Source organism: Dryobates pubescens, chromosome 15 (assembly GCF_014839835.1).
Source record: "Dryobates pubescens isolate bDryPub1 chromosome 15, bDryPub1.pri, whole genome shotgun sequence".
NCBI classification, from domain to species: domain Eukaryota; kingdom Metazoa; phylum Chordata; class Aves; order Piciformes; family Picidae; genus Dryobates; species Dryobates pubescens.
The window spans coordinates 13407692-13435095 of record NC_071626.1 but is presented as its reverse complement, the minus strand read 5'-3'; the positions used below and the strand labels follow the sequence as shown (position 1 = coordinate 13435095).

At 38.7% G+C, this 27404-nt stretch overlaps 1 protein-coding gene across 1 annotated transcript in view; it reads left to right on the top strand.

The window, feature by feature from the left end:
- MYBPC1 (myosin binding protein C1) overlaps positions 1-27404 on the top strand; it is a 45605-nt gene that overhangs the window by 12564 nt on the left and 5637 nt on the right. The window contains exons 7-26 of the mRNA XM_054168088.1: positions 334-500; positions 1402-1534; positions 3102-3226; positions 4200-4305; positions 4610-4776; positions 6206-6368; positions 7466-7572; positions 8809-8942; positions 10202-10358; positions 10949-11053; positions 11661-11849; positions 12387-12521; positions 16011-16079; positions 17171-17338; positions 17844-17932; positions 18117-18312; positions 19286-19425; positions 21106-21265; positions 23473-23609; positions 24508-24694. Of these exons, the coding sequence (XP_054024063.1) occupies positions 334-500; positions 1402-1534; positions 3102-3226; positions 4200-4305; positions 4610-4776; positions 6206-6368; positions 7466-7572; positions 8809-8942; positions 10202-10358; positions 10949-11053; positions 11661-11849; positions 12387-12521; positions 16011-16079; positions 17171-17338; positions 17844-17932; positions 18117-18312; positions 19286-19425; positions 21106-21265; positions 23473-23609; positions 24508-24694 (2834 nt within the window). The remainder of the gene's footprint in view (positions 1-333; positions 501-1401; positions 1535-3101; positions 3227-4199; positions 4306-4609; positions 4777-6205; positions 6369-7465; positions 7573-8808; positions 8943-10201; positions 10359-10948; positions 11054-11660; positions 11850-12386; positions 12522-16010; positions 16080-17170; positions 17339-17843; positions 17933-18116; positions 18313-19285; positions 19426-21105; positions 21266-23472; positions 23610-24507; positions 24695-27404) is intronic.

Genomic DNA, 27404 nt, shown 5'->3' with positions numbered 1-27404 from the left:
TCCCTCCCATGCAGCCGAAAGCAAAAGCATCAACTAAGAGCCAAAATGCCCAGAGCCAAGAGGCCACCATGAGCAGAGCAGAAGGTCTGCTTATTATATAGGGATAATATAAGAAAGGGAATGGAATAACATATGATATTTGATGCCTCCCTCTGGGGACTTCCCATCCCCTTGGGAGTTCTACTCTATGGTATAACAGTTAATCCTTAACCTACAACAGAGTGTGGCCTTCAAAACCTTTCTAGCCTCACCATAGATTCAGCTTCACCTTTCCTTATGGTGTGATGAAGTCTTGCTAACTCTTCACCCACAATTTTATTTTGCTACTGTCAGGGAGGTAAAACAGCAAGAGGAAGAACCTGAGATAGATGTGTGGGAGCTCCTGAAGAACGCGAATCCCAGTGAATATGAGAAGATCGCTTTTCAGTATGGTATCACTGACCTGAGAGGCATGTTAAAGCGCCTGAAGCGCATGCGCAGGGAAGTGAAGAAGAGCGCAGGTATGGATAAGGCAGAATATTCTCACGTTCAGTAGTCAAACATCCTTAAAAATCCAAACTTGCTTCAATTCAATCTGCATGACGGCAAGGAGTTAGGAGGCAGAGGGGAAACCTTATTGCTTTCTACAACTGCCTGTAATGACAAGTGATAGGATGAGAGGAAATGGCCTCAAGTTACACCAGGGGAGATTTAGATCAGACATTAGAAGAAACTTCTTCACTGAAAGGGTTATTGGACACTGGATTAGACTCTCCAGGGAGGTGATTGGATCACCATCCCTGAAGGTGTTTAAAAGATCCATAGGTACGGTGCTAAGGGACATGGTTTAGAACCAGACTTGGTAGAGGTAGATAATCGTTGGTCTCAATGCTCTTAAAGGTCTTTACCAGCTGAAACGATTCAATGAAATCCCAGCTGCGCTAAAAGCCGTCCATCCTGCATTGAGTGAGGACATTTAGTGAAGACATGTCTTTTCCCATCTACCCTACTAAATAGTATGAGTAGTGTAATGCAGGCATAAATATATATAGCTTTTTTTCTGCATAGGTGTATATACATATGTTTATATAAAATAAATGTGTATGTTGCATAATACATATACACACACAGCTATCAAAGCTGTGTCTACCCAGTCTAATTCAGAATGTAGTCACACTGCAAAATCATGAAGAGATACTAGCTTGTACCTGATCAGGATAATCAGACCTGAAAAGCTTTGCACTTATTCTAATGTTTCTGGAAAACAAGCCGATTCCTGCAGACTAGTATAAGAATAAAGGGAGACATAACATTGTGTGCATGCATTCTGAAACCTTTGACAAGGTTTATGCAATGTCATTTCAGCATTCATATTCTTGCTTTCTGATCTTCTTTTATAATAACACCTGGCTTCCACAACAGCTTTTGCCAAGGGTCTTGATCCTGCATATCAGGTGGACAAAGGAGGTAAAGTAAGGTTCATGGTGGAGCTAGCAGATCCAACAGTGGAACTCAAGTGGTATAAAAATGGCCAAGAAATACGACCAAGTGCAAAGTAAGTATTTTTATTGTATGCAAGCAATCAAATGGATACACATGTACTTGTCTGACAAGTGTGCTGTATAAATCTTGTCTCAGGCTGGACCAATTGTATTTCTGAATTTCATTGTTCATGAAAAGTATGCAACTGATGAGTATGGGTATGCTCACAATTCAGAAAAGTCCACTGTATGCTATATGTTAATGTAGATTGGCTCCTTTGCCTCAAGTGAAATTAAACTTCCTTAGTAAAACACAGAGCAAATTACTAGTCAGTAACTTTTAAAAAATCAGGAAGCATTATGAATAAACAAATCACTTGCCCCCAGTCCTGTATCTGAAGGAGATCAGACTCTTTCTACAGTAATTGGGTGCTAAGAGGACAGACACTTAACATCACATACTTACCCGTTTGGATCATGCACCACCTGAAGAAAGAGGAGTGAGGTTTGTCTCACCATCCACTACCCAGTTAGCACTCACAATGAAGTAAAAAACCTGCAGTGTACCCTAGTGTACTTCATCACCTGTATTGCCTGCCTATTGGTTTACCCTCTGGCTTTATCTAAAGGAAGTGACTTTTCAGGTACAGACACTTCAGTACAGGTAGATCAATGGCTGAAAATTGAGGCTGGTCTTTAGTGCAGGTACAACCATCCCTCACAACCTGGTGTAGAAAATCCCATTCCAAAGTCAGGCACAGCTAGGAGTGACAATGTGCAGAGAGCAATGCACAGCAACGTAACAGTCCTAAATGTTTCTCAGGAGCACAAAATCATAGCAACTTTGTCCTCTGGCCCTATGAGAAAATAGAAAGAAAAAAAGGGGAAAAAAAAAAAAGCCCTCTTACACAGAGAAAGGGAAAAGGCTGCAAAAGTCAACAAAGTATTTCAATGAATATTCATAGTTGAGAAAAAAAATATATAATAAAGAGGGCAAATCTTTAGCCCCTGTATCTGCCACGAGCAGTTCAGAACTGTTTCACAGGGAGCTTAATGGATACTTCTCCAGTACAAGGACCTGTATTGAATGTACCAGCGCATTTCTTCCAGGCTGCTGAAGCAGCTGTCAGATGCTAATGAGCTTTGGTCATTACGAACCTGGAGTAGATCTAAACTGGTGACATAAAGGTGAAAGGCTCCAGATCTCATTACCAAAACCCCATATCTCATTACTGATCTCTTGTGCCATCTGGCCTACCAATAATATGAACTTCTTAACTTTGGCTATTATTATACTTCACAAAAATGTTAAGAGTGTTGGAATGAGGAAGGTGTCCTGTTACTGGTTATTTTCATCTTTACTCATCTAGAGTTTCAGACTCTATTTTATCTGCCATCCTTCAGAGCCTGCTCATTTTTTACTTTTTAATATCACCTATGTTTGGGGTTTTGGAAAAAGCCAGAAGATGGTTGTTGTCACTCTACACCCTAGCTCCTTTTGCTAAAATGTCTATGACAGCTCTGTTTATTCCTGGAAACTGCTTCCCAGGACTCTAATTAGCCTTAAAGCACTTTCTACATAAAGCAAAAGGGGTCCGTTGGTTTTTCTAACGTATCTTTGCTGCATCCCTGTTCAAACAGATACATTTTTGAGCACAAAGGTAACCAGAGAATTTTATTCATCAATAACTGTCAAATGTCAGACGATGCTCGCTATTATGTAACAGCTGGGGATGAGAAATGCTCCACAGAACTGTTTGTGAGAGGTAACTACATCTGCTTGCTCCTGTTTCTCTTGTGGTAAATTGGTGTGGCTTCTTCAGCTGCAACAGAATCTGGCAGGGAGCACCTTGTTCAGTGGGGTTTTGTATCACTCCACATTTTTGTGATCCCTGAACATTTTTTTTTTTCCTTATCCTGTACTTAGTAATTTAGTGAAAGCACTGAAATGAGGATATGGTTATGTCATACTGTGCATTAGGATCTAGTGGGGCTGTGGTCTCCCTCATAGTCTTAAAGACATTTTGGAGACTCATTTGTCATAGTGTTGGCTTTACCACGTTTAGGTACCTGATGAATGATACTTTTGTGTCAAGTACCCTCAGATAAGCTTTCTAGCCATTTTCATTCCATCTGCACAGATTTAAGGAAAGACTCTATCAAAAGATACACATAAGTCACAATTACCTGACCCTTTTTACTCCTACATTATTAATAATCTTACTGGTAATATTCATGGCATTATACATGTACAATAGAAGTCCCTGGGAACCAGAAACTCACCGGGAGAGAAAAAAAATCATCAAGTATTTCAGAAAGCTGTTGAAAGTAATGAAGCCCACTGGCCCTATAATTATCATAAAATAACTGTTGTACAACAGTCTCTTCCTATTAAATAAACTTGAATTTTGACTGCAGGAATGGGTTAAATCTATAAAGGGACTGTGTTATGTCATCAGGTCATCTTATTGTGTTTAATGGGCTATAGGACCTAATGATAATGCAATTTCATGAAAGGGAACTGGGAGGGGGCAAGAAAAGCATTAATCAGAAAATCTGTTGGGTTTTTTTATTTCACATTTATTGAGCAATTGCTTTCCTGATTTAAGACAGGAAAACTGCACTGAGACTGATAGTAGAACTTTAAAATGATATAATCTTCTATAGCATGATTTTGAAAACCACTTTCACTTAGTTTTCTTTCTCAGATTATACATCTGTAATTTTCTTTTTCCAAAGATCCTCCAATTTTGGTGACCAAAGGCCTGGAGGATACCAGTACCTATATTGGTGAACGAGTAGAGCTGAGCTGTGAAGTGTCTGAAGATGATGCAAATGTGAAATGGTAAGCCACACTCTGAGCAGATACTGTTCTCCTTGAGAATAAAGTCTAGAGTATTTTAATTGTAGACAAAAATGTGGACAGCTTTTTCTGTACCAGTAAACCTGAAATTAAGAAAAGCTTGAGAAAAAGCTATGTAAAAATGTAGCAACAACAAAAATCTCCTTACACATTCATGGACGAGTTTGGTTAACCTTTTCTTGTGCCTCAAGTTTTCTAAAGTCTTCTCTGGAAGTTTCAGTCTACAGGAGTCTTTATTTGTCCAGGACTTCTATTGGGAAAATAAATATTCTTTATTTTCTATCAGGTTCAGGAATGGTGTAGAACTTCCCAATGATCCTAAATCTCGGTATCGAATAAAGGTTGAGGGTAAAAAACACACTTTGGTCATAGAGGAAGCTGCAAAAAATGACAACGCAGTTTACTCAGTAATGACAACTGGAGGCCAGTCAGAAGCTAAGCTTTCAGTTGGTTGTAAGTATCATCCATCTTGCTCTTGAATTCATATATCACAGTTTACTTAGCTTGCAGAAACAAATAATTTGTTTGCCTTTTTCTGGGGCCTTAAAGGGATGTTTAATTTCCATACCAACAGTGACTTCCCTTTTGAACCTTGTTGCAGTAGCAGGCAATGGAAAACAAAGCTACTCATTCAAAGTCAACAAAGTGAAATTTCAAGGGAAGTATTTTGGGTTTTTTAATCCTTTCACAGGAAAGACAAAACAAGGATTTTTAGGCAGACAGAAAGAATAGCATGTTGGAATAAAAAAAAAGTGGTTGTGTAACTAGGAATACTGCCAACAGCCATCATGGTTACTTGACCTGGACTTACAAGCACCAACATGTGACTATGTAGATCCCTCAGTATGTTGGTGAAATATCTCTTTAAAACACCTGTGGTTTTGAGCAAAATGTATGTTCCCATTCTCTCAAGCTATCATACCATGCATAAGCATACACAGTTTGGTAATACTCACACTGCTTGTCACTATTTTGTGTGAATTGGCACCCTAAACACAACCAACTAAGGCTGTTCTATTAATAGCTTTGAGATTATCCTGCATAGCTATTGAGCTGGACCCTTCTTTTCATGAAAGTTCTGAGGATTTTCCAACTGGGTCACAGTAGAACACTGTATTTCCCATCATTCTTTGTTTCCTGTGTCAGATTATAGCCAGGCATATTTACTGCATACAGCTGGCACTGTGTGTTCAGCCTGTAGTCTGCTCTAGGGCATCTTACCTTGCAGAAAGTGGAATTGAACTGGGACTCAGACTCAGGTTTTACAAAAGCTAGTAATATCTGTGGGTGTTCACAGGGTGAGTTAAGGCAGTTTAGCAAACACGAGATCAAGTAGTATAGGAAGTTAAGCTTAGTGGCCAGTCAGCATTTGCCATCAGGCAGATGAAACAGGTTGAGAACTTAGAGTCCTCACTTGTAAAGAAATAGTTTGGCTAGTCTCCAAATCATCTCAAATCAGTCGGGAGAGCTATGAAAGAAGTTAGATTACAGGAAAAGTGGGCTGCAATTCCTTGTAGTGCACAGGTCTAAGGACACAGGTCTTTCACCTCTTGAAAATTTCTTACTGGCTAAAGAGTTTACCTCCAGCACATTCAAATGACAGCTCCTGGGCTTAGGTCTTCTACCAGCAATATCCATGGAATTTCCCCAGTCAAGCCATGGGCATTTTAGGTCACCCTTTCTAAATCATCAGACTACATGAAAAGAGGTTAAATCATGCACCTTACATGTGTATGTTACTGGTATTTTGATTCAAAAACTTTATTATTGGTGGTATTTTTGTGATTTGAAGACTATTATGAAGGCTAGTAACAGTTTCATCACAGAACCATGAACTATTTGTTGATATTAGCATTAATATCTCTGCTTCTGTTTTCCTAAGTGAGACCACTGAAGATATCACTTGCACTAGAAGACCAGACTGTGAGGCTTGGACAGGAAATCCATCTGAAGTGTGAGATATCTGAGAATGTGACAGGGAAGTGGTACAAAAATGGGCAACAGGTTGAAGCTAGTGACCGTGTAAAGATTTATCACAAAGGAAGGTAAGTCTATTGTGTATTAACTTGACTTTTGAAGGAATTACACTGTAGAGATGTGCCATAATGCAGGTTATCAAGCCTAATCTATGTCCCTCAAACATTTCTTTTTAATCATCAAAATTCATGTCTCCTTGTCTCCTTTCATTTTATGTCTTTCAGCTGTGGAGAACAGCAATCAAATCCTCGATCCATCTAAGTTCATGATATATTAATTTTTCTAGACATTGCTGTTGCTGCTAGCACAGGATGTTAAGTAGTAAAGTAATTGTTAGACATTCATAGAAATATATAACTTTTAAATGTCTGTTTATCTGAAAGCTTCTGTTTGGTGTGTATCAACTCAGACCATGTATCTCTGCCCATGTGAATTATGTGGCCATATCAGGCTCCTTTGCACTTAATAATCCGCCCATTTTCACTGAAGGTTTGGCAGTTTAAAAAGTACCACAAAAGCATCCTTTAATGACATCCCTTTCAGTTCAGCTTAGCAGAACTACAACATACAGCTGAGAGCTGCCCTTGTGATGCCCTTGCTCCTAAAGAGGCTTTGAAGTATTTGCATTTACTCCATAATGCTCACTAAGTTACAGTAAGGAACAAGTGCCAGCTGTCCCTTGAACTGACATAAAGTGAAGGAGATCCCTACAGACCATGCAGTCCCATAGCATGAGGTGAGGGAAAGGGAAGCAGGAAGGGCACAGAGGTGAGTCCTATCTTGAATAAAAGCTTAGTCACAGCAGGTTATAGAAACCAGCTTAGAATATCCCCACAACAAATCAACTAAAGATCTCTTCTTGAACAACCAAATTACAATCTAATGGCAGCAGCAGAGAACTCATGGGTCAAAGAGTTTACACTCCTGTATTTTTCTACTTCTCTGTTCAAACAACAAATATTAGAATTGTTTACATAATTTGGTGGTTGTCTTGATAATTCTTTGTACAAATTACACAGTATGTAATCAGCTAAAATGGCACTTTTAGTTCAGACAGAAAAGGATTTTTAATCAGTTATTTTACACACTTGCAGATTTTTTCCTTTCAGCTTCAAGCAGCCTTCAAAAAATAATTTACACAGATTTATTTTTCAATATTCTACAGAATCCACAGATTTGTTATAGCAAGCTCTGCTGTTGATGATGAGGGTGAATACATGTTTGTGCCAGATGAATATGAGACTAATATTCCATGCAAAGTACATATTGTGGGTAAGTATATGGCACTATGACTTTTATATAACACCTCTTTCCCTGACCTTTGGACATTCAAAGCAGTGTGAAATAACTTTAATTACAATTAGTTTGCTTCCTCAGAGCAGGCATCTGACAGTGAAAATAAACCTGATGCTTTGGCACAGCACAAGTGAGCTGGTCATAGTGCACTTTGTGCTTAGGATCTGCTTGTAATTTAAAAGCCAGTGGGAGCTCCCAGGGAGGGCTTCTTGATGTCAAATTCCTAAATATAAAACACTGTTAAGAGTTTGTGTGAAACACCTGTTGCTATCCTCTTTCCAGATATACAGTGTTGTCATCTTTGAAGAACCAGCTTGCTGACATTGCAAAATGTGATTTAGTTTGGTAAAAGATTCATAGAATTGGTGCATATTTACCTATTCCCTAAATGCATTAAATGATACCCAGAGAGCAAATGCTTCTGGCTGTTTTTTATTCACTCTGTAAAATGGAATGCTTTTTAATAATCTCAGTCTTTCAAACAAAAACAAACCAAAGCATTGACTGTTCCCACAATACCTCACCAGCTTTTAACTGCAATCAGCAACTTCAAAGTCAAAAGGAGAGCAATATAAACAACCAAAGTTTTAGAAAATATGTTCTTTAATTGAAGCTGAAAGAAGTGGGATGTCTGTAGTAGAAAAAGTATTGACAAGTTTTAGGGAGAATGAAGACTGAAAGGTATTATAAGGGTTTGCCAAACAATATAGCTTCCAATACATTAAAAAAGAGTAGTAAGAGGATATTCCTCATTTGTTCTCCACATGTGGTAAAATGAAAGTGATCATTCACTTTCAGAAGAAGGATTTAGGCTAAGAAAACCTTTAAACCATAAGAGCAGTGATGCCTGAAGTGTGTAAAAAGCCTGCAATGGAAATTCTTGAGAGTCACTTAGAGGAAATCTCTCTCAGAAGTTACCTGATTATATGTAATTTTACCATAGGAAGATTTTTTTTTTTTTTAATGGTCTTACTGTTGTAAAATTTATATGGCACCATGACTTGTTTGTCATTGGACAACCGTTTTCTTAAAAAGAAATTTTCTTCCAAACAAAAAATCGTTTGACAAAAAAACACCACCGCATCACAGTATCACTAACTGCAAAATACGAAACATAGAGCGTGTTTCTCTATGCTGCACACCTGCACCAAGTCACTGATCTCTCAGAGTGGCAGCCACAGGGCAAATCTGGGCAATCTCTCCTTTTTTCAGATCCTCCTAAACTCCACCTGGATGGTCTCGGGGAAAATAACACTGTGACAGTTGTGGCAGGAAGCAAACTACGACTGGAGATCCCCATCACTGGCGAGCCAACTCCAAAAGTTCTGTGGAGTAGAGGGGATAAGGTAGATTGTCATTATATATGTTTCTGTAGCTTAATGAGATGCCTTTTGCTGTAAAAAAATAGTAGTTTTTAGACTTGTGAAGGCATTGGTTTTAATGGCAGAAAATAAGGAGGCAATGCACTTTATCCAAAAAATACCTCTCCTAGCTGAAAAACAAATGGTAAAATGGATAAATATTACTTAGCATCTTCTGAGTCTTTTTGAGGAAAGACTGGAATTAACAAAGAAAAAAAATATATAGTTTTCCCATAAATAAATTGTGAAAAAGAGTGAGACACAAAATGCAGAAGAGAGCTAGAGAAAATCTACCAAGTGGCTACTTCTTCTGCACATAGTGCTCAGAATGACTGCCAGGTTTTGACAGGAAGCCATTATGTGGTCTGCTTTTGGAAAATGAATGATAAATTCTGATGAAGTGTCAAATGTTCAATAAAACTACAGGTTGGGCAATCGGCTTCTTGCATCTGGTATCCTAATGCAAAACTTTGCTAGATCAGTCCTTAGCTGTACAACACCAAAAAAGCCACTTTTCACATTTAAATCTTCATTGCACTATGAGGAAGTTGGAACATGTTATTATTGCTGGTTTGTCAAACCTATCTGCTCAAATCTCCGGCTACTATTTTTCAAGTATTAACTGTAGTATTGGCCCTTGTGCACTTCTCCAAATAGGGAAGTATTCTAGGAGAGGTCTTACTCCAAAATAGGTGCCAGCATTTGAAATTTCTGAATAGAATAGAATAGAATAGAATAGAATAGAATAGAATAGAATAGAATAGAATAGAATAGAATAGAATAGACTTAACCAGGTTGGAAAAGACCTTTGAGATCATCGAGTCCAACCTATCATCCAACACTATCTAATCAACTGAACCATGGCACCAAGCACCCCATCCAGTCTCTTCCTAAACACCTCCAGCGATGGTGACTCCACCACCTCCCTGGGCAAAATATTAATGAAAATGTTGAAAAAAGCATTTTCTAACTCATGGGACAAGTAAACCTACTGCCTCTTACTTTGAGATGCAATGGTTGAACTGAGTACCAAATGATTACCATATTTTAAAGTAACTGATTTGTCCCTCAGTTACTTTGTCATTTTTGTGATCATTAGGGTAACTGTAATTCTGAGCTTCAGTGTGATTTTTGCAATGGTTTCTTTAGTATTTTTGCTGAAGTGCCCTTTACTGCATTTGTATTTGGATTTTGATTCTAAATCCAGAAAATATTACTTTCCCTCTGCTTACTTTGTTTCCCAGGGGATCACAGACAGTGGAAGAATACGGTCAGAAACGTACTCAGACAGCAGCTGCCTGGTCATTGACGCAGCCGAGAGGGATGATTCAGGTCCTTTCAGAATAACGTTAAAGAATGAGGCTGGAGAGGACACAGCTCTAATCAACATTAAAGTGGTTGGTAAGTCATGTGGAGCAGTGCACATGAGCCATGTGTTATCACAGCCCTTTTCAATAAGTGCTCCTTGAAGAGCCCTACTTTTCTGCACTCTGACAAGAGACAAATTCTTCTTCCTCTATCTCAAGGTTCTCTTCTGTAGATGTTCTTCTCCCTCACTACCAAACTGTTGTTAATTCTCAGAAAACTTTTGATTTTGTCCCCATTTTCAGATGTGGGATTGAGGTGCAAGGATACTGAAGTGCACAAGAGCTTAGAGTGGGATTTAAACAGGAGTTAATTCTCAGCCACTTCACACTGCAGGGGCCAAACTTGTGCAGTCATCTCAGGCTGCCCTTAACAGTCTCCATTCTCCATGCAGCTGTAGCCTGTTTTACCACAAGTGAAGAGCTTGGCATTTATCCTGTCCTAGCCACCACCCACAAAGAACTTCTTCCTCCCTCCCTCTCTTTCTCCTCTCATTAAGAAGTCCTGTTGCACTTCAAAAACTACTCAGATCTTTTTCTTATTTGGCATTTTTTTTATTTCTACCTATGCAAAAAGAAGAAAGTTTTGGGTTGTTTGGTTTTTATATAATACTTTGTTTACAACAGATGTCCCTGATCCTCCTGAGGCGCCAAATGTGACTGAGGTGGGTGAAGACTGGTGTGTTATGACCTGGGAGCCTCCAGCAAATGATGGGGGATCACCTATCTTAGGTACATAGTTTTTTGTTTGTTTGTTTTTGGTAGTGATATTCTAAAATAGACAAAAGAAACCAAACCCAAACAATGGACACTACAGGATCAGGCCTTGCAAAAAATGCATTCTGAGTATCCCATTGCAATAATGTTCTACCCAATCTTCAACTTTATTTGCTATCTGCTCTCCTAACGCTTTGAGATTTGTCATTCTGCATGTTGCCACATTATCAGTCCCCCTACTTGAAAGGTGACCTTTTATGATACCAAACTTTGAACAGTTAGCCTGTTTGTATGTTAGCAGAAATTTCAGAAACAAATTACTGAGTACCCTGGAATATCTTCTAACACACTGAAACAAGACTTTTTCTCTCGGAAGTAAACACAGCAGTGTTGCAAGTGAAGTCTGAGAAAAGCTCACAGGTGGCCATGAAAGCCAAACAGGTAACTCCCAGATAGCTTGCACTAGCTAAAGTTTAACAGCAATCCCCTAAGCCACTCTGAGGCTAGAAGTGACTATTGAGCTGTCATTAGAAAGAACACCATTGTGCAGTCAAAGAACAGACACTCCACTGCTGAGCTTTATGCTACCACTTACAATAATAAAATATTGTTTGGTCAATAGGCTATTTCATTGAAAGGAAGAAGAAACAAAGCTCCAGGTGGATGAGACTGAATTTTGAACTGTGTAAAGAAACAACTTTTGAGCCAAAGAAGATGATTGAAGGTGTTGCCTATGAGGTCCGTGTATTTGCTGTTAATGCAATAGGCATTTCCAAACCAAGTATGCCTTCAAAGTCCTTTGTTCCTATAGGTAAGTAATCAAGAGCATTGAGAGAGGTATGGGTTTAGAAAATTATAATTAATACATTATTCTAGTCATCCAATGACACGACTGTTGTTCTTGTTGCACCTATGTTACTTTATTAGGTGCTGCATAAACTATATCGCTGAAGGTATGTAGTCTTTTCTATACAAGAAGCAAGGATGTATAGACAGAAAGATGCACTACAATAAAACAATGACATGCTATAGGTGAGCCTGATGTAGTCAAACTATGATCAATATGTTTCAAGGACCAGAACTGCTGCTTCTGTGTTCTTTATCCTTCTCGCTACTCAGCAGGAGGAATTTAACTCTGGGTTTGGCTATGAGCAGGAATGGGACGAGGTACCTGTTTCTCCTAGTTTGGTGCTAATTGGGAAAGATGTGCCAGTGGTGACTGGAAATGCCTAGTAGGCAGGATTTAACCTTCACCTATGATGCTAAATTAGTGGAATACACACCATAAATGTAAACTTCTAGTTGTAACACAATTTTCTGTCTTCTCCTTGCTGCCTGCTTGCTCCAGCTGTCACCAGTCCACCAACTCTCCTGGCAGTGGATGGAGTGACTGATACTTCAGTTACAATGAAATGGAGGCCACCAGACCACATTGGAGCAGCAGGGTTAGACGGCTATGTTGTAGAGTACTGCTTTGAAGGAAGTAAGTGACAACGACTGCGGTATGTTGCTCATACTGAAACCAGGTGACACACTCTACGTTTTTTCTCTGTGTTTATCTGGTGCACTTACTTTAAGGCAGAGATTAATCAGTCAGAAGACTTCAAGCAGCAGGATTTTGTTCAGACTTCTTTTGGTCTGTATTCTAGAACCCACTCATTGATTGTTGTTTAACCCATTTTACATTTGATCTGAAATCCAAATCAAAAGCCCTACAATCCATTGAAGTACCAAGTACCCTGTTAATCACCAGCCTCTTTTTTGAGCTAAAAGAAGAATCGATGCTGTAAAGAGTGGATGGATGGACAAGTGAATAGAAAATTATGAACAGCCCTAAGTGCAGTCCAAAATATGAGCAGATTGGCTGGGGTTTAGGGGCAGAAGGTCCTCAGTGTGGTAATATCTATCTTGGCATATTGCCAACTGGCTACTTCAAGTGCTAGGTCCCCATACTGAGGACAGGAAACCTCTCCAACAGGTTATTGAGCCATGCAAAGTTCACATCTGGATATTGAATTTCTCCAACATGTCAGTGTAGTTAGATGCAGGATCTTCTACTATGTCCTTCTAAGACATAAATGTATGCAGAGCTGAAGGAGAAAGAGAAAAATAGAAAAGACTGAAATTTGTGAGATTAAAACAACAAGGAATAAGGAAATATATTCTGTTTTTTACAACTAAGAGTCTTTGGTAATAAGCATGAGAAACTTAGGGTTTTCCATCAGATTTACTTCTGAATTGGCATCAAATAAAATCTCTTTTCAAAAAGTAAAATCCACCAACACCTGGGTAAGTATGAAATAGCCTGAAGCCAAATCAGTCCCAATCAGTGGGACTCCAGCAATGTTGTCTCTTTGGATGAATGGGACAGTTGTCTTCAGCTCCACTAGCTGCCATTCTTTACTACACTGTAAATCAAGTGATTCATCGGACATCTTACTTCATAAGAAAGCCTTTCGCCAATGCAGTCTACATCCTGGAGGCAAGAGGTAGAGGATGGAACTTGTCATTCACACTGTCACGTGTTTCAGATTCATACAATCCAGGAATACAGTAGTTCACAAAAGTGGTCAGATACCAAAGGAGCAGAGTGCCCTCAGCTCTCACTCAGTCGAGTGGGAGAGGGAGCAAAGAAGAACCACTGTCTTTTCTCAGAATCTTGTAGTATTGAGCTGAATGTCTGTAAGGAGCAGGAACAGACTGCAAGAAGTTCAGAGGTCTGGAGAAGATTACCTGAAGGCAGACACAGCTGGAATGGTAGGAAGGGTTTTCTTTGTATATTGGGAGGGAGCTGCGGGAACAGCTCAGAACGAGTAAGCATGCAGTCTTATGTCAAGATGCAACATTCCTATCAGATTTCCATTGTACAGGCGATACAAAGGGGATTGTCAACGTGAGGACTTCAGTGTATGCTGTATATTGTGTCTGTTTAGCATCAGTAAGATGATGGGGGGAAAGTTTAAAGGGTTTATAATATGCTACTGTCATAAAACCCTTGAGATTACAGCATGTGATATCCCAACTGGGTGACAAGAAAGGATGAGAAATATATGTTTACTAATGCATATGTTTTTTAGAGGAATCTTCCAAATCTCTCTTTTAAGGACTATTAGACAGCAGATCATTGCATACCTGTTGAATGGAATAAATGTTTTACTTTTTTTTTTTTCCTGGATAGGTTTAAAACAAATGAAGATACAACAAAATGACAGTCAAGCCTGTCATTTTATTGTTACCCACCTGAGTTAAAATACAATGGGTACAGTGTATTTTACATAGCTTTCTGAGTGTTTATGTATATCTATATATGCTTCCTATATATACATATACATATATATATATACACAATTGACTCTCTTTTTGTATATATGTTATGAAAATGGTTAGAAAGAAGCAAGCTTAGTAGAATTTTTTTTGTTTTTAAAGAAAAAGTGTTATTAGGATTTACATCCTTTTTCTCTGTGTTCAGCTCTTTTTTCCTTTCTTATAATACTGCAGTGCCTCCTTTTCTCGGTCCTTTCCGTGCCTGTTTTGCCTCAAACTAATTTCTTCTGTAGTGTTTAATAACTCTTTTTAATTTCAAGGTACTTTTTATGACTGTCTATATTCATTCTGCTGTTCTTTTCCTTATCTGTTTGTAAACTCATTTGTCTTTACCTTCTCCATTCTTTCTTTGTTGTCACTGAAGTAGTTTTAAAGAGGGCTTTTTCAAAACTTCATTATCATAGCAATCATTAGGAGAAATCACAAGCTCAAAACAGAAAGACAATATATGTATAACTATCATTTAGAAAAATTATGTACCATGAGCATTGGTTTGCCTTCACAAAAATTGGTATTTCCCCTTAGTCTGAACCTGATAACTTGATCAGCTTGGACTTCCTAAACTCCCGTAGCACCTTAGACAATTATCTGCATATATTACGAAACTGGAGTCTCATCAGGACTGTGGATTCAGAACTGCATAGGTGTGCATAACATAAACACAAGACTCCCCAGGGTCATTTTATAACATCCAACTTGAACCTCTTCCTGTGGTGACATGGAGTAGACCAAATCTTATTGACATTGGAGAAGTCAATTTCTAGTACTGTATGCTGCTGTCTTTTTCTTGTTTGATGTTTCAAGGGTAGTCTGATAAGCTTGTCCCTAGGACACTATGTCCATCTGCATTTAAAGGGCCATTGTATCTGCAGATGATCTGTTTCAATAGTTAGCAAATAAGCAGTTTGGAGAGACTCTGATGTCTGAGATCTTAGCCAGTATACCCATTCAGGACCAGGCACAGATACTAGAATAGTATTTTTATTATTCTGAAAATAGCCAAGTACAGGACACCAGGAAACCCAGGGCACTGGAAGCATTGTCCAGGAAACAAAGCCTTAGTAAATACATGTATCTGCCATCATCCATGCTTTGGGCCTTCTTTCATTTTCCTTCTATGTCACTTTTGGCTAAATGTGCACTTTTCCTTCTTTGATTTTCCTTCTATGTTGCCTTTAGCTGAATGTGTTCTCTTCTTCTGTTTCTTCAAGTTTATTTCCAAGACTTCTCTTTTCTGTCTCTTTGACTCAGCATTTCTTCTCTCCTTTATGATGTGTTTTCTTCTCCTCTTATACTTTCTACCATCATCATTTTGTTTCATTTCTCTTTTCCAAATGTTCCCTTTTGTCTCTTTCTTTTCCTCTTTCCAGGGCTGTGATAAGGCCCATAAAAATAAAATAAAATGCAACAAATCTTATCACCTCTTTTCTTCCTTTATCTTTTATCTTTCCTGTGAGTAACATTTATAACTGTTCTCAGCTTGAGGTGCCTTCTTCCCATCTCTTTCCTCTCTGAAGTCTCTCTAAATTGGGTCCTCTAAATCTTTAAAGCCCATCATCTATCTTTGCATACTTACTAACAGGAATTGCTAACCACTGACAAAATGCTCCATCTGTGTGAAAGTGGGTGTCTCTGATTAATTTTAAAGATGGATTCTCACAAGGTATATCGACAGATCTGTCTGAGGAAGTGGGGGAGCCACCATTTAACAAGGAAGGTACAGTATTCAATAGAAGATTTATGTCTTCTTTAAATCAAAGAGAAACTCTTTTAATAGTAAAGATAATTTTATGGAAGTGAATTTTAGGGGCTACAGCCTACAGAATGTTCTGCAGTACATATAGAGAGGGTGGGGAGGTGCTCAGGAAACTCATTGATTGCAATCCTCTTCTGCTAGAAGCTGAAAGAAGCAGATTGAAGGAGAACTTAATTCCTAAAAGTAAGACACAAAGTATGAAAGTGCACCACTATTACACTCTCAGTCTGCAGGGCTCTCTAGTTTATAATAGTTTCCTTGTCTTCTGTTACAATTTTATAATCCAATTTATAATGATGTGGAAAGTATTGATACTGACTTGCTACTGCATAAATCTGCATAAATCTGACTCCAAATGTCAAGGTGCCAGCAATGTTAAAGGATTCTGTGTTTGGAGGACAGGCAGGAAAAGAAAGCATCATTTGTACTTCAAGATTTTCTGAAAGATTGCACTGTTATGCACTCTCTGTGGATTGCTTGTGACTACCTAGGGGTAGGATAAAACCTCCAAGAATGCTATAGATACATGAATAATTTTGACGCAGCTTTCCTGTTTTAAAGGCATAAGGAGAGATTTACTTTCAGTGCAATATTCTGCGTTCCTCTCATCCCTGTCTTCTCAGAGTTACTTTCAAGGATATTCAGTACTGATTGAAATTAGTTGTAAATCCCATTTCTCTCCAAGGAAGCTGTTAAAGCAAGGAAGAGTGCTTTTGAAAATATAGTCTGTGCCCCCCTTGTTTTCTGTCAGCAGAATTTAAAAACTAATCTGGTTTGTCTCTGGTGCAATTACATGATAAACATTCTAAAAGCATTTATTTCTCTAAATATAAATACACAATTAGCAGAAACCCTTTAAGGTTTGAAACATTTCTCCCAAGTATAAAAGTGAATCAATATCACATTATAGCATAATTAGAAAAGTGAAATAGAGGTGTTCATTCAAGTGTAACATGTCTATAACTGTTCTGCAATTTTCCTCATTTGCACAGTGGATGTATTTTTAATTCTCTGTTCTTTTGATTCATGCTCCCCTCTTTTCCCTAAACTAGCTGATGAATGGATCGTGGCTAACCCGGAGCTGACAGACAAAACGAAGTTTACTATCAATGGCCTGCCGACTGGCTCAAAAATCCTTGTGAGAGTAAAAGCTGTGAATGCCGCTGGTGAAAGTGATCCCAGGTACCACCCACAGCCTATTTTAGTCAAGGAAGTGATAGGTAAGATCCTCCTGCCTACGCTCAGCCACAAATACACTCTGCTTCCATACTTAGTTCTGGCTTTTTTAAGGCTAATACTTACTCGTTGTTGGAAACTGACAATATGGCCTCACAAAGCCATTGTGCCAAGCCCAGAAATAATGAACCTGTCTAAAAAAAAATTCTTTAAGCCTTTTTGTTTCATTTTTGAGCCTTCATTGCTTAGGCTTTCAAGGCATTTTTTTCTGCAGAAGTCACATTTGATGTTGCTTTTCAAAAGTTGCAACAAGTTTCTTTCATGTTCCTATCACCATGGCATTTAGTGTTACAAAACCCAATGGTGTACAGAATGTGACATTGTAAGACCAAGACATTTAGGATACTTCACTCATTAGTCACTTCTGGGAACTGTTGACCACGAAAGTCTCCTATTTATACTGAATCCTCATCAGTGCTGCCTCAGTTAATGATAATAATAATAAAAAACAAATATAAGTGCCGAACACAAGCTTTTGGCTTTTTTCAGAACCTCCAAAGATTCGTCTACCAAGACACTTAAAACAAACCTATACTCGAAGAGTTGGAGAAACTGTGAATCTTGTTATTCCCTTCCAGGTAAGAAATGAAAATACTGATGGGAAAATGCTCTGCTTTTCTTATATTGCTGCCTTTTCACCGATTTTTATTTCTTTGCAAGACAAATTAATATGACTGCATCTTAAATGCTGTTTGGGACAAATGAGAAATAAATCTGTTTTCTCCCCAAAATATACACAAATTCTTTCTTGGGTTCTTACAGGGAAGACCAAGGGCAAAAGTATCATGGCAGAAAAATGGTTCTCCAATTGACAAGAATGACATCAACATCCGCAACACTGAAAATGACACTATCATCTTCATCAGAAAGGCAGAAAGGGGCCACTCTGGAGAATATGACATGAAAGTGGAAGTAGAGAATTTGGAAGACAAAGCTACAATAGATATTCAGATTATTGGTATGTTTTGAGAAATAGAAATAAATGCATGCCAGAGAAGCAGACTCCATCTATTCCAAGGTTATAAGAAAACAGAGAAACCCCAAAGAGTTTCTCAACAGTGATAACTCTCCATATCCAATTACTTGGCTATAAACTTGTGGTCTCTTAAGCAAACCTTCCTACACAATGGCAGGTGTTTGATCACAGAATCACCAAGGTTGGAAGAGACCTCAAAGATCATCAAGTCCAACCTGTCACCCCTGACCTCATGACTAAACCATGGCACCAAGTGCCACATCCAGTCCCCTCTTGAACACCTCCAGGGATGGTGACTCCACCACCTCTCTGGGCAGCGCATTCCAATGGCTAACTACTTGTTCAGTGAAGATGGAATGTGTCAATCTCTTTTTTTTTCACTGTTAGGCTTTTCACGTTCTTATCTCTCCAGGATGGAACCTTTTCCCCATTGAGTGTTATCCATAGCCAGAAATGGTATCAAATTCATAGTAATGTTGTCACAAGTGTCATTTGGAAGAAATTCTGAATGTTGAAAGTACATGAAAGCAGGAAAGACAGAAAACACATTTCCTTTTCTTTTGTTTTCAATGGTTTTTTTTGTTTGGTTGGTTTTTTTACATAACAGGCAAAACTGGTAGCATTGCCTTTACAATGACTGCCTCGCTTTGTCTTTTAGCAACACATTTTCAATGGGGTTTAACTTTTCTGCAATATCATGCCCTCATGCAATTCAAGAGCAAATGCATATTAGAAGCTACACTCACAAAGTGGTCAAATTTAATTTTTCATCGTTCTGACATGTCTTAACTTTGGAAGGTTTTATTTTGAAACCTCAACTTTCTTCTGATGTTTATTTTGGCATGTATGCATTGTAAGAAAAAGAGAAATCAAACTAAGTGGAAGATGTGTATAGGAAAGAGAGAGACTGAGACAGTAAACAGTGGGAAAATTCAGATGCCTTTTTTCATTACAGATCGCCCAGGCCCACCAGAGGTTGTAACTATTGAGGATGTCTGGGGAGAGAATGTAAATTTATCATGGAAGCCACCAAAAGATGATGGCAATTCTGCCATTACTGGGTACACTATTCAAAAGGCAGATAAGAAGAGTATGGTAAGTAATAAGATGTTTAAAAGGCTGATATGAGTTCTCCCTTTTAAATATAAAAGGCGTTCCACAGTTAAATTGAAGTAAGTGGGCAAAGCATTGATTGCAGTGTTCAGAAAATCTGGAAGGCATCTCTTTAAAAAAGTCTAGAAATCTGTTCACTGTATCTAAAGCCTAGAATTGTGAATGTTTCTAGATGGTGTCAAAGAGAAGGACTGAAAATGAAAGGATAGATGGATTTGAGGGATGTCATTCTGTTGGGCTTTGTCCTGTCTCAGCAGAGAAAATAAAAATCAAAAATATTAATTCTGAAGCCAGTAGATTGCCACTGGAATCAAAAAGTAGTCCTGTTGTTTTCAAACCTGTAATATCACATTGTGCAAGTCATTGACACTCACTACCCATGGCAAAATGGTGTATTTTAAGTCATAAACTGCCTTGAGATTTACAGATGAAAACTGCAATATAGAGATGTTTATTTTCATTAAATGGTAGTTGGATTCTAATATTTAACAGTTACTGCAAATTTAAACACTGGAAATCTAGGACAGTATTTTGGAAGTTATCTTATTTAAGTCGCCTTTTTGACACCCACCTCCTACCTCCCCTTTAATATGTTGATCTGCTTCATGGCCTTATGAATTTGTCTCTACTATGCCACAATCTCCTTTTCTATCCTTCAGTTTTTCTTTCTCTTCAGACTCTGTCTCTGTCTCTGTGCAGTGCCAAGACAATGATGTCCCCTGTCCCTAAATTACTGTGTTAAGGGAGAAGCAGCAACAGTAGTGTCTAGAGCCTACAGCATCATTGGTCATTCAGGTCATAGTTTTCCCACATTCTCTGTTGCAGTGAATTCTGCAGTTCTGGCACAGCTGGCCTTTTACAGAAAACTGCTTTTCCAAAAGGCACTTTGGCTTTTAAAGATGACCAAAGATCAATGCCAACCATGGCACTGGGAACTCAGCCCAAGTTGACTTTTAGAAAAACAAGAAAACTATGTAGGGCAGAGAAAAGAAAACTAAAAACACTGCTGTCTTCATGTTGCACAATACAGTCACTGCAGTTTTAGCATTAACCTCTTTCATCTCAGTTTGTTATTTAGGTATTGTGTACTAGGATTGAATTCACATGTCCTGTTACTGCTGCAAGAAGAAAACACTAAAAGACACCTTTCCATCTGAGTCTATAATATCAAAGGACCACTTGCATAAAATTACATTTCTTATGAACATCCAGCCTGTGGAAGAGTGGTTAGATTAGTGCATTGGCCTCCCGCGGTATGTTACTGCAAACCAGTACATGCTACCGCTTTTCCCCACAGTCCTGCAGTTTTCTTATCTGCAGCAGTAACTTTTCTATCAGCAGCATGGACTAAGAATGAAGGAGTCTGCCTTGCATCGCACAATACGACCTTTGTAAATATTGCATTTCCTAAAATGAGGCCTCTCAGCTAACAGAGCATAACAGATTTCTGTCTGGCCCTCACTGCTCAGCAGTGAGCCCTGTGGTATTCTCATTATCATTCATTCCATTAATTGTTGTTAGGTTCACTATTTTAGTATTCATTAACATTCCCTTGAATGAATTATCTTACTCCCACAGAGATGCTGTTTCTTCCAAACAGTTAATGGGTGAGAGGTGCAGAGCACTGGGGAGAAGTTTGCTGCCTGAGTTTGTGTCTTTCAGGAATGGTTCACAGTCATGGAGCATTACCACCGCACCAGTGCCACCATTAACGAGCTCATCATAGGAAACGAATACTACTTCCGGATCTTCTCTGAGAACATGTGTGGCCTCAGTGAGGATGCAACGATGACCAAAGAGAGTGCTTTGATTGCAAAGGATGGTTAGCTAATTATCCATTCCTTGTCAAAAGGGAAGGGGTTTGTGTAGTGGCTGGAAGGTGATAAGGCCCGTATCTCTAAAGTATTCAGATCTATTTCTAACCCAAACACCAGGTACAACAGTTTGGACATTTCATATTAGGACTTCTTGGTTTGTCCAAATAGTTCACAGTTGTTTGGGGGGTGTGTGTTTGTTTGTTTGTTTGTTTGTTTATTTTAATCAGTAGTGGGACACTTTCATACAATCATAGAATGGGTTGGGTTGGAAGGGACCATAAAGATCATCTAGTTTCAGGTTCTCTGCCATAGGCAGGAACACCTTCCACTAGATGAGGTTGTTCAAAGCCCTGTCCAATCTAGCCTTGAACAATTCCAGGCAGGGGACATCCACAACTTCTCTGGGCAACCTGTTCCAGTGCCTCACTGCCCACAAAGAATGTCTTATCTGTCTTAGAATGATTTATCTAATCTATGCTCTTTCAGTTTAAAAGCATTACTCCTCATTCTATCACTACACTGTCAAAAAGAGTCCCTCCTCACCTTTCCCTTTAAGTACTACAAAGGTGCTAGAAAGTCTTCTGAGTCTTCTCTTCTCCAGGCTGAACAACCCCAACTTTCTTGGCCTGTCATTAAAGGAGAGGCCATCTTTGTGGCCTTCCTCTGGATCTGATGCCACAGGTTCATGTCCTTCTTATGTTGGGGGCCCCAGAGATGTGCAAAATCTCATAAGAGAGGAGGAGAGAATCAGCTCCCTCAACCTGCTGGCCATGCATATCTTGATGTAGCCCAGAATGTTGAGCCACACATTGATGGCTCATATTCATTTTTTTCATTCACCAATGCCCTCAAGTCCTTCTCTGCAGGGAAGGGCTTGGAGGTTCTGGTGGATTAAAACCCATTACTCATGTTCCGACATTTTCTATGGTCTTGGGTCTTAGACTGTCACCACTGTCAAGTCTCATTCAACAAGAGCTGGAAGAGGAATAAACAAGCTGTTCTGTTAGAAGTGGTGGGTCACTGCCTCCCAGTGGAAACTTGGCATCAGCTCTGCAAGTGCTCCCATCCCCAATCCAACAGATAAGCATAACCCCTGCCTCGCATCTGTTGCAGATGGAGCTGGAGTAATTCTGTCTCTGTGATCAGAAATACTGGCATTTCAGAAACTGTCAGTTTGAAATGTTATTGTAACGTTTTAAAAATAATAAATAAATAAGTAACTGTCCCTTTATGGAAGGGGAAATTCTACAAATAGATGGGTTAAAGGAAGAAAATCAAACCAGACCACCTGGTTTATCTGAAAGGAAGGCATACATGATCGCTATGATGCAGAGGGCAACCGGTCTGTGCAACTCATACAGTCAGGCTGAAGGACTGGAGATCCAGGGTACTGAACTTCACTTCCATTATTAAAAAGAAAGCTACCTCTCTTTTAGAAATGGGATCATGAACAAAAGAATGGGTACCGGGATTGCTTTTCATCACTGCTCACTTGCTCTTGTCATGAGAGCAAGTATCATGCCTAAACTGCACTGAAGTCAGTATGAGAGCTTGGGTCAGGTTTCAGTGAAGCAGAGATGTTTAATGATGCCTGTGTACAGGAATAGATGTCAGTCTGTCCAGCTGGTTTACATGACAGATTACTTTGTGGGTGAAGATGATTTATTGATGGTACTTTCCAATGTGGAGAGGGGATAAAGTGACAGAAACTAGATTTTACTACCATGTTTTTATTGTACAGAAACTACAACCATTCAGATATCTGTGTTGTTAGTGTACTGTATGAAGCAGAAAGAAAAATGGATTTTCAGATACAGAGCCAGTTTGCTACCAGAACAAACTTTGAAAAGTAACTGGCAAGAGAGTGAACAAGGCTTGTCAAGGCAGTCATCCCACAGTGCATCGGTCAGGATCCATCCTTTTCTGTAACATGCAAGGCATGCAGGAAAAGACATAGAAGAGAGGTGTATTGTTTTGTGTACCACCTACTCAGAAAACAAAGAGAAGCTCTCAAATATCTGTGCTATAGCATGACCAAGGGACACCATCGCTTTGCAGGCTCACTTCCAGCCTCCATTACAAGTGCAATTACAAGTCACACTGGTATCTAAAGCAGTGCAGGTCAGAACTGACTCTGAAGCAGTTTAAGATGCTTGGGTATTTAGCTACATGCCAAGACACCTTTTATAAATGGCTTATTTTCCTTTCATAGGTAAAGTCTACAAATATCCAGTTTACGATGATTTTGACTTCAGTGAACGGCCATTGTTTACTCAGCCTCTAGTCAACACATTTGCTGTAGCTGGTTACAACGCTACTTTGAACTGCAGTGTTCGGGGCAACCCCAAGGTACAGCATAGCCCATAACAATACCAGTTAAACTATGAAAGAATTTAACCAAGTAACAAAAATTGTAATGCCTTTTTTACTACTTGTCTCACTCAGAAACTTGGCTGAAGGCTAAAAGTGGTGTGAGCTCTAAAGAACACAAAAAAGGACCCACTTGCCTGTGTCACAGGCACTATAATGGTTGCTAAATCCACAGGTAGCTCAGTGAAAGGGCAGAATCTCAGGAAAAGGCTGGGCTACAGTGACAACAACTGTACAGTAAATGTATCACTAAAGGTTATTACTAAAATAAAGCTATAATTATTCTGTAAAAAGCTAATTATGCACTAGCTAAGTGCATTGCAGGAATACTCTAGGGACTGCACTGGTTCTCAGACCCACTGTACAATGCATCTTACAGTTTCTTTTCAGTTGTGTCTTTTTGTGACCTACTTTTTGTTGTGAGAAACTGAACTGATCTAGCAAAATGAAAACTCAGGATTGTTTAAGAACAAGTTTGCTGCTCACTATTCACTGTCACAGCCTCTGACTGCAAATTGCTGTGAAAACATCTGCTTATTTAATTAGAGCAATCAGAAGCCAAAAGCTGTTGCTCAGATGTTTGCTCTCACTACATGGTACATATTATACTGGTAATGGGTATATATTTATTACTTTAATTGTGTAATAATAGCTGCACTGAAAAAATAAATACTTTAAATCAGATGCATGATGCAGCCCATGTTTAATTTTGAGTTAGGAACTGCAGTTTCCTTTCTTTCACTACTTTATCTGGTTTGTTTCATGTCTGGATTACTCAAATGTAACTGAACATCACAAAAAGTGGTTCAGTTCATACTTCAGTTCATAGGTTTGTGCATGTGATTTCTTTTTAATATTTTTTTTTTTTCAACCACAGCCCAAAATAACCTGGATGAAAAACAAAGTCCTTATAATGAATGACCCAAGGTACCGAATGTTCAGCAACCAAGGTGTCTGTACCTTGGAGATCCGCAAACCAAGTCCCTATGATGGAGGAACTTACACCTGCCGAGCAGTCAATGAACTTGGAGAGGCAGAAGTTGAATGCAAACTGGAAGTAAAAGGTAAGAATTCTAAAACATTGCAAATGCCCTGTTTGTCTGAAAAACATCTACACAGGAATCAAAAGTGTACAAAAGGAAGTTCAAACAACTTTTTTAACTCTCTCAGATGAAAAGAGTAACTCCATTAGGACAAAATATACTATATTGGTTGCTTTGTTTTCTTTTGGATGATCAACAGGCTGTGTTTATGCTATATTGTCTTTTTTCCTCCTATGTTTAGTTACAGCTTCAGTGATTGCAAGGACTTTTTCACAAGTGACAAAATAGTGGAGTGTAATTCTCAGAGCAATGCCACTTACCTGAGAAAAATCCAGTAAGACTCTGCCATAGAGCTCCTTGGGAAAACATTAAGAACATCATCTTGGATAAGAGACATGTCTGAAGCCAATGACAAGAGGAGGAAAGAAGGGAGAAAGATTAGTTCAGGGCAGACTTTGTTTTAAATTTATTTATTAAACAAGCCACACATTTGCTTCTAAAGGAGTTTCTTAGGAAAATCAAGTAGCAAAAATTATTGTTCCCACGGACACAAGCTAGTTAATATCATTGTTATATTTGCTTTAAGAACAAAGTATTCAAAGCCGTGGATTTTGCAAATACAGGGAAGAGGATGAAGTAAGTTAGCTTTCTACAACTGAACACATATCTCTGTTTCATTATAGAATCCCAGGTAGTTTAGCATTGACTGGGAATGGTAATTATGAATGGTGATAGGATTTGAATTGGACTACTACTGAATAATCTCAGGACCATACTTTTCAGAAAATTATTTCCTATTAAAATATGGGATCATATTCAGCAGGTCTACCTTCTACTACAGGCTTTTGTTTCAACAGTGGAAGAACCTAAGTATCTCTGAAAAACTAATCTGAGGTTGTAAGTAAGGAAAGCTGCCTAAAACCTGATGGGAAGTGCCTGACTCAGGAATTTAAAGGGAATTTAGGCTAGCTGAAGATGGCCCTAATTATATTACCTACATCATGCTAGTCTATAGTGGAAAGCATAATATTTAATAACCTTACAGATTGTATTGTGTTTATTTTGGATTTCATTTTCCATGTTCTGTACTTTCTGATGTATCTTATCCCGCAGCTCCAAGTCTGCCAGCAAGAAGCCATTGCAACAAATATTTGAACATTTAACAAATGTAATGAAAATATGCATAGCATGTGTCTTCATTTTCATGATTTATTTTTAAGATACTGCGTTCAAAAGATGATGTCCTCATCCCGGACGTATGATTGTTTTCCTTAGTCACAAGCAAACTTTCTATTTCACAGCATAACAGCAGACCTCATCACTTGAAAATATTTCTTACCCTGTTTCTTTACACTGAAAGGCCAAGCTAGTTTGCTGTCCCTAAAGTTTTTATGTGTGTTTTCACTCAGTTGTAATTTCTCAGTCTTCAGTGCTTTGCTTGTAGTATAACCAAATGCTATATTTTAAATATGAGAAGCTGTTTATTTCTGTCTTTTGTTTTACATAGAATGTTTTACATAGAATGTGCACAGTACTGCAACACATTTTAAAGATAAGAAATAAATTAACATATATCTCTCCATTTTAGGAAAGTCAGACTCCAGATGTTGCCATGGATTACCTATTATTCTTCAGTAATCCCTTTTTCAGCTATAGTGAAATATAAATGCTTGTGTTGATCTTGGAAAATTTTTTTGCTGAATAACAGGATGAAGCAAAATACAAACACCACGTTGACATTCAGGCTCTCTTTTAACATGCAATGATTTCCAGGAAATTGTATACCAGCAGTGGAAGCTACTCTCTGTTAGACCTTTTAAGAGCAGTGAAGCACTAGAGTCAACTTCCTGCAGAAGTTGTAGAGTCTTTGGTACTAAGAGCCTTCGAGAGCAGCGTAGGAGAATGACAGCAGTACAATTTGTGAGGATTCTAATATACATTAATTGATATCTCAAGATTGTAATTTTGAGATTCTTGACTCAGGTCTTAATATTGCAAACATACTGTAGCACCTCAGTTAGAGTCAAGCATTCCTCAACAATTCATCCTGCAGAAACCTCGGATAGATGCCTGAGCTTTACATCATGATCTAAGGGTTGCATTAACCATCTTATCATCTGGTTGCAGTGCACCTTACAGTCTCAATTCCTCTGGCACCTTATCTTGGGATTGCAGTTGAACATACCATTGCTACAGTGAGAATGAGGCTGTAAGAATTAGAACAAGATTTAGTTTATCCTCCTCCATTTTTAAACAAAAACTTTTGCCACTGACCACAGAAGGCCTGTAAGCATAGATATTCCTGGACTCAAAGAAAGCCTTCTTTTCTAATAGCCATTTAAATGATCAACTGGAAAATAACTAATATTATACCACAGACATCTCAGAGCAGTACTTCCAGAAAAAGTCCCCAAACCACAGGCTGTTGGGATTCCACCTGAAATCTGTTATCAGATATGTCATGGGCTGGTTCATTAACCTAAATCCCACCCTCCATAGTTAATGGCTTCTGAACCCAATTTCATATTAACCATCACCTGAGGCAGTTCCACTGGCTCCCACCAAGCTTGGTATTGTGGTTCTCTCATAGTGGTTTGGGCTGTGAGTGGTCACCTCTGTTTTCACCTTTGTCTCTCCATCCTGGGAGGTTTAGAATCATAGAATCAATAAGGTTGGAAGAGACCTCAAAGATCATCAAGTCCAACCTGTCACCCAAGACCTCATGACTCCT